Source organism: Rhinoderma darwinii, chromosome 1 (genome assembly GCF_050947455.1).
Source record: "Rhinoderma darwinii isolate aRhiDar2 chromosome 1, aRhiDar2.hap1, whole genome shotgun sequence".
Taxonomy (NCBI): Eukaryota; Metazoa; Chordata; class Amphibia; order Anura; family Rhinodermatidae; genus Rhinoderma; species Rhinoderma darwinii.
The window spans coordinates 301,451,936-301,464,342 of record NC_134687.1 but is presented as its reverse complement, the minus strand read 5'-3'; the positions used below and the strand labels follow the sequence as shown (position 1 = coordinate 301,464,342).

Below are 12,407 nucleotides of genomic sequence, written 5' to 3'. Positions count from 1 at the left end.
CCTGTATATAGTGTCCAACATATAGCTCATCCCTGTAGATACTGCCCTACATATATCTCCCCCTATAAATAGTGCTCCACATATAGCCCACCCCTGTATATAGTGCCTCACATATAGCTCCCCTATAGTGCTCCATATATAGCCTAGCCCTGTATATAGCCCCCTGTAGATATAGCCCACCCCTGTATATAGTGTCCAACATATAGCCGACCCCTGTAGATAGTGCCCTGCATATATCTTCCCGTATAAATAGTGCTGCACATATAGCCAACCCCTGTATATAGTGCCTCACATATAGCTCCCCCTATGGTGCTTCACATATAGCCCACCCCTGTATATAGTGCCTCACTAATGGCTCCTCCTAAAGTGCTCCACATATAGCCCACCCCTGTATATAGCCCACCCCTGTATATAGTGCCTCACATATATCTCCCCCTATAGTGCTCCACATATAGCCCACCCCTGTATATACCCCTCATAGATAGAGCCGACCTCTGTATACAGCCCCCCTGTAGATAGAGATGACCTCTGTAGAAAGAGCGCCCCTGTAGATACCTTATCCAAAGACTGGATTCTTCTTTCTTGTCCCCCCCTGTAGATAATGTCACTCACATTTTTATTAGTATTTAAAAAAACAACAACTTTGCATACTCACCTTAATGCCGTTCCCACGCCGTCCGGTGGCAATGCAAACTTGCTCTCTTCTGAACAGGTCTGCTGGGGTTAAACAATGCAAGTGGCGCGATGACGTCCTCGCACCGCAGAAAGGCGCTGATTGACAGGGCAAGTCATTCTGCCCTGCCAATCAGCGCCTTTCATAGATGCAAACGGCGCGTTGCCATCATCGGTGCTGCCTACTCGTTGCGGGTTTTCCCCATTGAATTCAATGGAGTAGTAAATCCCGCAACAAATAGCAGTTTTTGTGGTTTTTGCGGCAAGTTTGCATCGATTCCGCTGCAAAAAACGCATCTCAGGAAAAAAAAAAGATCTCATATTTCCCCAGAAGTCTGTGTTCCTCCCTTCAGCGCAGCCTCCTGAGATGACGTTTTATCCCATGTGACCGCTGCAGCCAATCACAGGCTGTAGCGGCGGTCACATGGAATGAAACATCATCCAAGGAGGCCGGCCTGGATGACTTCAGGGGGCCGGCCTCCTGGGATGACGCTTTATCCCATGTGACCACCGTTGCAGCCAATCACAGGCTTCTGCAGTCTCCTGGGATGAAACTATTTTGCGGGGAAAAAACGCTGCGTAAACGTTAATAAATTGACCTGCGGTGCGGAATTTAATTCCGCAGCATGTCAGTTTATACTGCGTTTTTGTTGATTTTCTGTTGCAGGTTTTCCCCATTAAATGCAAAAAACGCAACAAAGCCAAGATTTGCAACATTTGCGGCGTAATCACAGCGATTAAGCTGCAAAAATCGCAACTCCGGAAAAAAAAGAATGTATACTTACCCAGAACGCCCTTCTTTTTCCTGCAGTCCGGCCTCCCGGGATGAAGATTCATCCCATGTGACCATTGCAGCCAATCACATGCTGCAGCATCACATGGCCTGCAACGTCATTGTAGGGGGCTGGAGATGTCAAAGTATGAGCGCTTTTTTACGCAGCGGAAATTCAGCCCGAAAAACCGCACCTGTGGTGCAATTTTTCAGACGGAAGGTGCTGCGGATTCCAGGTCGGATACGCTGCGTGATTTTTACGCACCGTACCTGACCTGTGGGAACCCGGCCTAAGGGTATGTTCACACGCAGTGTTTTCAGGCATATTTCAGGGCATAAACGACTCGAAATACGCCTTGAAAAACGCTAGTAAAGCGCAGACAAACAGCTTCCCATTGTAATCAATGGGAAAAACAGCGTTTAGTTCAGACGGGGCGATTTTTTTACGCCGCTGTTTTAAAAAACCGTTCCAAAGACGTATATAAAAAAAAAAAGCTTCAAAAAATGTTTTCTGCTTCAAAAAGACTGAAAATCAGAGGTTGTTTTCCCTTGAAAACAGCTGTATTTTACAGCCGTTTTTCGTTTTGCGTGTGAACATACCCTAACAGTTCATGCTGCCTTACATAAATGCACCCTCACTACAGACAGGCTGTAATGACCAGCAGGTTTGTGAACCCACTGGGCTACTTCGTCGGATTGGCGTAGGGTCACCTCTAAGGCTATGTTAACACGCTAAAGTAAAAACAACTGTAAAATATGGGAAAAGGGAAAACAGCCTCTGATTTTCAGCCGTTTTTAAGCCATGAAAGGGTTTTTGATGCACTTATTTATACAAACGGCCGCGTAAAAAAAAACTCCCCCTTGGAACGAAATGTCGTTTTTACCATTGAAATCAATGGGAAGATGTTTGGAGGCGTTCAGCTTCTGTTTTTTGAGGCGTTTACACCACGAAAAACGCCTGAAAACACTGCGTGTGAACATACCCTAAGGCCGGGTTCCTACGTAGCGTAAACGCTTCCGAATTTCCGCAACGGAATTCTGTGTGGAAATTCCGCAGTATTTACAGTAGCTGCAAAGTGAATGAATTTTAGAAAATCTCATGCACACGCTGCGTAAAAAGTCGCAGCGTACTTGTTAATAAATTGACCTGCAGTGCGGAATTTAAATCCACAGCATGTCTGTGTTTTCGTTGATTTTCTGCTTCGGAATTCAGTGGGGATGCAAAACCCGCAACAGAAGGCAAAAATCGCATCGCCGGAAAAAAAAATATCATACTTACCGATAATTCTCTCCTTCTTGCAGTCCGGGCTCCTGGCATGACGTGGCATTCCATGTGACCAATGCAGCCAATCACAGGCTGCAGCGCCACATGGCCTGCAACGTTATCCCAGGAGGCCGGACTATGCGCAGAGAAGAGGGTAAGTTTGGATGTTTATTTTTCTCTCAGCACTGCATTCTGTTCGAAATGTGGTACGGTTGTGGTACGGTTTTTCAGACAGAAGGTGCACAGTTTTTACGCAGCGTATCTGACCTGTGGGAACCCGGCCTGAGGGCGTTGTTTAAGCAGCCACTCTGGTCTTCACCCTTTAACCCCTATACAGGGATCTGGTCTTCGCTGCGGGAAGGCTCCAGGTCGCTACCTCTTGAGGTGGTCCCAGCGGAGTAGCTGCTGGCCAGACAGGTGCTAGGCAGACACAAGCAGATTGTACCATGGTGGTAGCAAGATACAGGCTAGTGCCAGAAACTGGAAGCAGGGCCCCATTCTTGGCACTAGCCTGTATCTTGCTACCACCAGAGACTAGAAGCAGAGCCCCGTTCTAGAGATAGGTGCGGGTCCCAGAGGTGGGACCGCATCTATCTGACATTTATGACATATCCTGTGGATATCCAAAAAATAAAGTGTTTGAAGCAGCACAAATCCCGATATCAGGAGCGGTGTCACGCTGTAAAATCAGACAAACCCAGTCTGACGTGATGTAATCCTCGGAAAAAGCGTGGTTGAACAGCAGCACACGTCTCCCAAATTTTAATCAATATATTCTTTTATTGGTCAAACATCCAGTAAAAAGTGGCAACGTTTCGTCCCGTGACAAGTGGAGGGTCTTTAGAAAGATGTCCTTCATGGGAAATCCCCTTTAAGGAGTTAATATGCTTGCCATATGGTAAAAATTAATGAGGCTGTTTGAGATTAGAAAACAGGGTTTGTTTGTTTTCAAGATACAGCGCCACTTTTGAACATCCTGTAAACAGGTGAAGAGAAGTGACACATCTCAGGGAATCAGCAATACCTAAAGAGCCTATGCTGATACATCAACACTTTACAAAGAACTGTGTCTTTGTCTATTAGGCTTTGTTCACATGTGCATCAGGGCTCCTTTCAGGGGTTCTTGTGGGAGGGTTTTTTTGTGGGTGATGAGGTGACCAAAAAATAGTGATTCTTGCGTTTACATTTTTTTTTACGGCGTACACTGTGCGGGTTAAATAATCACATATTGTAATAGTTCAGCCTTTTACAGATGCGGTGATACCAATTATATTTATTTATTTATTTACAATGCTCTAGGGGGAACATGAGAAAAGGTTTTTTGTTTTTTTGACTTTTAATATTTATTTATTTTACAAATTTGTACTTTTTCTATTAGTCCCCCTAGGGGACTTCAACCAGTGATTGTTAGATCGCTTGCACTATATACTGCAATACTAATGTATCGCTGCCATAGAATCCATCGCCACCCCGCGATGGCATTGCTGGGGGCCGGATGAACTTCTAGAGGGGGTCGCCCCCTCTTTATAACGATTTAAATACCGCGGTTGCTATTGACCGCTGCATTTAACGGGTTAAACAAGCGGGATCGCGCTGGAGTGTGATCCCACTCGTTACTGTGAAGCGTCGGCTGTAACATACAGACGACACAGGCATTGTATGGTGCCCACTCCATACTTCCCCTACCCAGCTATGATGTAGAAATACGTCAAATGTCGGGAAGGGGTTAAGATTTTTTTTAAGAATTTTGAGTGTTTTTTTTTTTCATATTCTTTGTCATTATCTATATTAAAAATGTTTTCACTCTGGCCACAGATCCTCACAATAGACTGAAAGTTTCTGTTTCAATGGAGATCACATCTGACAGGGTTACAATGTCCTGTACATTGTATACATTGTATATATCTATATATTTTTTTTCAAGTCTGTGGTAGATATAGATGTTTTTTTTACATTTTACTATTGTAGTTGTTTGGCATCTATGCTTCAGCTTAATTAAGAGCACCAACCAAATTCCTACAGTTGATAGAAGGAGGGTCTGTTCACACTACCGTCATGGCTTTAGTCCTTGAGCGTTGACAGGTATGATGGATTATTTTTCAAGTGTAAATCTTACAAATCCTATTGACTTATAATGAGGTCCATTCAGTTTCTGTTCCGTTTCAAGTATTCTTTGACAAGAAAAATACTGTAACCCCGATGAAACGGAACCCAGTGAAAGTGTAAACTTTCAGGTTTATAATATATAAAGTGAGCGTATTTAACACATTTGTGTCTATCCTAACAGGAACAGGAGAGAGTGGAAAGAGCACGTTTATCAAGCAGATGAGAATCATCCATGGATCTGGTTTCTCAGAGCAAGACCGTAAAATTTATGCAAAGCTAATACATCAAAATATCATGACCTGTGCCCAGTCCCTGCTGGGGGCTATGGAGACCCTGAGGGTGCCTTATGTCTGTGAAGAAAATAAGGTAAGAGCGCTTTTGAGTAGTTGAAAACTAATTTGAAAGCGATTAAACTATTGTGTACGTTTCACCCTTTTTCTTAACTATGACAAGGTATTGTTCAAAGTAAAGTTTTCACTGTGCCCAGGTCACGGGTTATCTCAGCCATTTCACAGTGAAACCTGTTATGTCATATTGTGACACGAAAGAAAAGCACATACTCTACATTTTAACCTTTCACACTGCGTAACATGGTTGTCATACATAAGTAGTCCAAAAGTCAATCAGGGAAAAAAAAACAAACCAAGACTGATGCATTTTCTTTCCTTTGTGTCCACTTTTCGGTTTGGTTCCACAAACCTGAGCCAAAAACTGCCACAATAACTGCATCTACACTGTGTGTGATCCTGGCCTTATACATAAATGATTAGTGGATTGAAATATAAGGTTCAACCCTCCATTCTAAAACAGCCTATTCATCCAATATAGAGAAAACTGTTAACAATACATTAAATAGCTGGAAATAACATTCTTTTTTTTTTTTCAGCCATTATATTATCTCTTATACTCTGTCTTGTATGGTCCATTAAGGGCACTACACTTTAAAAAAACACAAAATGTTTTGTGATCGCACCCGGGGCAAAGATTCAGTTTGGTGCCCCCTCCCAACCTCTTTCCCGACATCTCCTACCCCCTCGCCGTGTTTGTTTTCTCTGCCAATCGACATGTCATTTCTTTTTATGTAACGCGAGCATAAAAACATTTGTACATTTTACAAGCAATATGGTTTTATACACAACACCAGAACCAAGCTCGGTACATATATACAGCCCCAGAACAAATACAGCTCAATTTAGTGCAAGCCCTGCCGTATAGGTGTGTACGGCGTAAAACTACAGCTCCCAGCATGGCCCGAACAATGATAAGGATATGCTGGGAGATGTATTTTCACAAAAAATAAATCATATTATAATCACACCACCCATCATCTCACTGCAGATCGTACAGTGACTACATTACTGATTAGAGGCAGAATAAACATTTACATTAAGTGACTCACCGGTGACGTCTCAGATTCTAGTTATTTTTCTCCATCCGGTCCAGACCTCTATGACGACTTCTCCCGGGGACAGACCATTTCTGCAGTTTGCCGCTCACATGTCTTCAGCTTCTCACTTTACCAACATTTCTGCACCTATAAATAAATATAAAGTTATCATTATACCACAAACTACGCCCCTAAATATAATAGCACCATACACTGCACCTCTAATTATAATAGCACCATACACCGTGTCCCACACACACACACTGTGCCCCCTGTAGATAGTGCCCCCCATATAGCCCACCCCTGTATATAGTGTCCCACAAATAGCTCCCCCTATAGTGCTCTACAGATAGCCCCCCCTGTATATAGTGCCCCACAAATAACTCCCCCTATAGTGCTCTACAGATAGCCCGCCTCTGTATATAGTGCTCTACAGATAGCTCACCCCTGTATATAGCCCCCCTGTAGATATAGCCTACCCCTGTATATAGTGCTCCACATATAGTCCACCCCTGTATATAGTGCTCCACTAGATTATACAGGGGTGGGCTATCTGTGGAGCACTATATACAGGGGTGGACTATATGTACAAGGGGGCTATATACAGGGGTGGGCTTTCTATGGAGCACTATAGGGGGAGCTATTTGTGGGATACTATATACAGGGGTGGGCTATATCTACAGGGGGACCATATCTACAGGGTGACCATATCTACAGGGGGACCATATCTACAGGGGGACCATATCTACAGGGGGACCATATCTACAGGGCTGGGCTATATACAGGGCTGGGCTATATCTACAGGGCTGGGCTATATCTACATGGCTGGGCTATATCTACAGGGGGGCTATATCTACAGGGGGGCTATCTATGGAGCACCATATACAGGGGTGGGCTATATCTACAGGGGGCTATATACTATATAGCCCCCCTGTAGCTATAGCCCACCCCTGTATATGGTGATCCATAGATAGCCCCCCCTGTAGATATAGCCCCACTGTAGATATAGTCCCCCTGTAGATATAGCCCCCTTGTAGATATAGCCCAGCCCTGTATATAGCCCAGCCCTGTATATAGCCCACCCCTGTAGATATGGTCCCCCTGTAGATATAGTCCCCCTGTATATAGCCCAACCCCTGTAGATATAGTCCCCCTGTATATAGCCCACCCCTGTAGATATGGTCCCCCTGTAGATATGGTCCCCCTGTATATAGCCCACCCCCTGTAGATATAGTCCCCCTGTATATAGCCCCCCCCTGTAGATATGGCCCCCCTGTATATAGCCCACCCCCTGTAGATATAGTCCCCCTGTAGATAGACACCCCCCCCCCGTAGATAAAGCCCCCCGCGAGTAGACAAAGTCCCCCCCCCGCAGATACAGCCACACTTTTATTACAATTGAAAAAATAAAACTATTCAAACTCACCTTATTCCCGCTCCCACGCCGTCCGGCAGCCATGGAGACCTGCTCTCTTCTGCGCAGGTCTCCAGGGGGTTGAACACAGCGTCTATGAAAGGCGCTGATTGGCTTGGCAGGATGACTTTCCCTGCCAGTCAGTCAGCGCCTTTCATCGACGGAAGCGTCACTGGTACAAAAGGTACCAGTCGCTTCATTTGTGGAAAGGCGCTGAATGGCCGGGCACGGACCGTGCCCGGTCATTCATTGCTTCTAATTGTACCTGTGTCCTTGCGACACAGGTACAATTATAGTGCAGGAGGAGGTGGCGGTGGCGGTGGCGCTGGCGCCCCCCTCTAAGCTGCACCCGGGGCACATGCCCCGCCTGCCCCCCCATAGCTACGCCCCTGTATATATATATATGTATGTGTATATATATATATAGGACAATTCAATCTCCGCTGGCTAGCACTGGAGGTAGTGCATTCCGCAAAAGTGCTACCTACGCTTTAAAAGTGGTGGGGAGCATCTGCATGCCCCCTATGTCTCCTGAGATGGCGGGAGATTGAATTGTCCTATATATACAGGATCTCAATCACAGAACATTTTGTGTTTATTTTAAAGTGTAGGCCAAGTGCCTTTAATAAAGGATGTAATCTTTTAAAAGTCTAAGATTACTAATAAATAAATCTAGTCAATCAAGTTTAGTAGAGCAGGAAATAGGGTTTAGGCAAATTATGTTTGGAGCCTAGACTCCATGGTCACTGAGAAAAGAAATGATGTCAGATGATTGACAGATGCAGAAAAAGAGGACTTTATTCAGGGCTCAAGGGGGCAATTACTTAAAGAGGCTCTGTCACCAGATGATGAGTGCCCTATCTCCTACATAATCTGATCGGCGCTGTAATGTAGATAACAACAGTGGCTTTTATTTTTATCAACGATTAATTTTGAGCAATTAGCAAGTTATGAGCAATTTTAGATTTATGCTAATTAGTTTCTTACTAGACAACTGGGAGTGTTTTTACTTTTTTACCAACTGGGCGTTGTTAAGAGAAGTTTATGATGCTGACCAATCAGTGACCAATCAGCTTCATACACTTCTCTCCATTCATTTTTAGCAGTCAACACAGCGTGATCTTGCGAGATCACGCTGTGCAGTCACATACTCCCACATGAACTTTACCGAAGTGTCGGGAGTGTGAATAGACATCGTATCCTGGCTCTAGGCAATGTTTATTCACTCTCAAGACACTTCGGTAAAGTTCATGTGGGAGTATGTGACAGCACAGCGTGATCTCGCGAGATCAAGCTGTGTTGCGAGTACTGCTAAAAATGAATGGAGAGAAGTGATTGGTTAGCGTCATACACTTCTCTTTACAACGCCCAGTTGGTAAAAAAAAGAAAAACACGCCCAGTTGTCTATTAGGAAACTAATTAGCATAAATCAAAAATTGTGCATAACTTGCTCAAAAATTATAGTTTTTTAAAATAAAAACCACTGTTATCTACATTACAGCGCCAATCACATTATGTAGGAGATAGGACACTTATAATCTGGTGACAGAGCCTCTTTAATATGGCTTGGTTCTATTACATAAATCACATGTTGTTTTGTTACTAAACTTTGTTTTTTAATATATGGTCTGGTTTGCCTTATAGGAGACATGGTTAGGTACTTTAACCCCTTAAGGACCGCCTATATGTGTTTTCACGGCCACCATTTAGGGTAATTATGCCAGAGCGCTGCTTTTCACGGCAGCGCTTTGGCATAAGATAGCACCCGGGGAGGCGCTTAAACTCCATATACTCAGCTACGGAGGTAGCTGAGGCCTCTGAGCACAGACCGAGGACCATTTTGCACGGTCCCCAGTCACGTGATCGCCGTTATTCACCCAATAACGGCGATCACTGTCAAAACAGCGGCGGTTAGTTCTCTCTCTTCTCTCACAGAATATATTCTGTGAGAGAAGAGAGAAATAGTAAAAATAAGGGCCAGCACTTGCTATCAGCCCCCCTGATACCCTCCATCCCTGATAATCAAAATGGCGCACGCATGCGCCGTTTGCATATTTTCAATGCTGCTGGTGGCAGCATATGACAAATAGTAACAGCCATGGACCGATCTGAGTGGTCCCTGCTGAAAGCTGACATGGTCACTGTGATATACCTATCACAGTGATCTATGTCTCCCCTCAATGTAGTTGATCTGTGAGAGGAGAGAGAGACACTATAACCAAATCCTGAGCTGTATAAAGTGAAGTGAAGAAAAAATTCCACAAACTTTTCAAGTCTGTGCCCCCTAATCACCCCATTTGTGCCCCCTGATCACCCTGTTTGTGCCCCCTGATCCCCTGTGTGAGCACAAGTGACAGTACGTTTTCTGGTAGGGTCAGGTTATTTCCTGTTAGCCAGTTTTACGTAATTTTTTTTTGTGCTGGTTTTAGGAATTTATTTATTTACCAAGTCATATGCAGGGTATCTTTTTTTTTTCTTAGGCCTCACGCACACGACCGTAGTGGTGTGCACGGGCCGTGATTTGCGGAATGTCACCCGCAGCCGCCTGAATATCATGGGCTGTGCACATTGCCGTGTGCATTAATTTCAAAGAGCCTGGACCGCAAAATGCGGCTGTAAAGAGACATGTCCTATCTTTTTGTGGTCCAGGCTCCTGGGCAATGCATGGACCGTGGAAACCACGGTCGTGTGCACGGGCCCATAGAAATGAATGAGACTACAATTCACCAGCAGATTTGCGGGTGAATTGGGGCCACAAAAATACGTTCGTGTGCATGGTGCCTTAGTTTGAAGAAAAAATAAAATAAAATACATAAAATGTTCATTTTTTTTAAAAAAACCTTTAAAAAAGTTAGTAGCCGAACGGTTTCACTTCTACCTAAATAATGGCTCAGAGAATGTTTACTGCAGAGCAAGCGTACACCTTGATATGCTCCGGCAGTTCAGGTAGTGACACAGACTCTGCTTCAGAGGTAGAACTTTTTGAAGACAGTGACGAGTTCTACTTCTAGCTCTGGACCCCATAGCTCTATGGTGGTGGCATCAGTCGTCGCTGTCGAATCCCCAGGTGCAGGGCCTGGTGGTGCAGGGCCTAGTGGGGCAGTCCCTCCCGTGTTCTGGGATCCCGCAATTTAATTTTCCCTCCAGGTCCCGCAACTGTCAGCAACGCCAGGAATAAAAGTGGATGATGCTAATTATACCCCTTTGGACTTCTTCCACATATTTGTCAGTGACCTAGTCCTGGAGTTAATTGTCCAACAGACAAATATCTATGCAAGACAATTTATTGCACAGAAACCCACAACCGTCTACTCATCATGGACCTCCACTAGTGTCCCTGAGCTTAAATTTTTTTTGGGCCTAATTCTAAATATGGGGTTGGTCAAAAAAACAACTATTCGCTTCTACTGGGCATCAAGAGCTGTCCACGCTACCCCTGTATTTGCAGCAGTTATGCCCCGACAGAGATATGAATCCATAATGCACTTCATGCATTTTACAGATAACTCCCAAGTCCCCCAAAGAAATGACCCAGGCTACGGTCGCCATAATAAATTGAGACCTTTAATTTCCCTCCTACAAGAATTCTTAAATCCTACACCCCAGATCAAAACTTATCGGTGGATGAATCCCTGATGAGCTACAAAGGCCATCTTTCCTTCCGGCAGTTCATCCCCTCCAAACGTGCCAAATATGGCGTTAAATTATATAAAGTGTGAGAGAGCACAACAGGGTACACCTGCGGTTTCTTAATTTATGAATGCAAAGACTGCCAAACTAATCCCCCAGGCTGCCCAGAGACAACTGGCACATCCGGCAAAATTGTGTGGGACCTAATGGTGCCATTCCTGCACCAAGGGTACCATGTCTACACTGATAATTTTTATAGCAGTGTCCCCCTTTTTAAATCCCTCCATGCTGCAAATACAGGGGCCTGAGGGACAGTCCGTACAGGGTGGGACTCCCAAAGCAATTGGAGTCCAGACGTGTGGAAAGGGGGACGTCATTTGCACTGGCAAGCAAGCAGTTACTTGCAGTAAAGTGAAATGACAAGAAGGACGTCTATATGTTGTCCACTCTGCATCAGTGGCGTAGCTATAGGGGTCACAGCGGTCGCAATTGCGACCAGGCCCCCGCACCACAACAATAAAAAGTTACTATAGTAACTCGGGCCGCGGGCCCCTGTTACTATAGTAACTGACAGTACTTACCTTCCTGGTTCCGGAGCGTAGCGGAGGTCCTGACGGCACAGCACTGTGCGCAGCGCATGACGTCACAACGCTATGCGCCGCGCACAACATCGTGATCCCGGATAGAGTCAGGACAGAACTTCCGCCGCGGCTGAAGAGGAGGGTAAGATTAATATCCCTGTCTGCTGAAGCTGATTGGCGGGGTCCGACTCCCGAGAGCCGGCCAATCAGCTGTTTTGAATGGGACGCAGCACTCGTACGAGAGCAGCTTCCCCTTCAATACGGTCACTTCATTCCGGTCACTTGCTCACACTGCGAATCCGTGTCGGCGATTCACAGCGTGAGCGAGTAAGGGAAATGAAGGGGAAGGAGCTCTTGTACTAGTGCTGCGGGCCCTTCAAAACAGCTGATTGGCCGGCTTCCGGTAGACGGCCCCCGACACATCAGCTATTGATGGCCTATCCTGAGGATAGGCCATCAATGTTTAGGGACTCGACAACCCCTTTAAGCCTACAATGTAGCAGGCTTAGAGGGCCCATGAGACAGGATCACAGATTGTGTGATGCTGTCTGCTGGGCCTTGTATCTAAGCCAATCACATGG

General features: G+C 45.2%; 1 protein-coding gene across 1 annotated transcript in view; it reads left to right on the top strand.

Annotated features, from left to right (window-relative positions):
- Positions 1–12,407, top strand: part of LOC142741759 (guanine nucleotide-binding protein subunit alpha-15-like) — a 91,874-nt gene that overhangs the window by 42,898 nt on the left and 36,569 nt on the right. Inside the window, exon 2 of the mRNA XM_075851096.1 lies at positions 4,996–5,180. Coding sequence (XP_075707211.1) covers positions 4,996–5,180 — 185 coding nt within the window. The remainder of the gene's footprint in view (positions 1–4,995; positions 5,181–12,407) is intronic.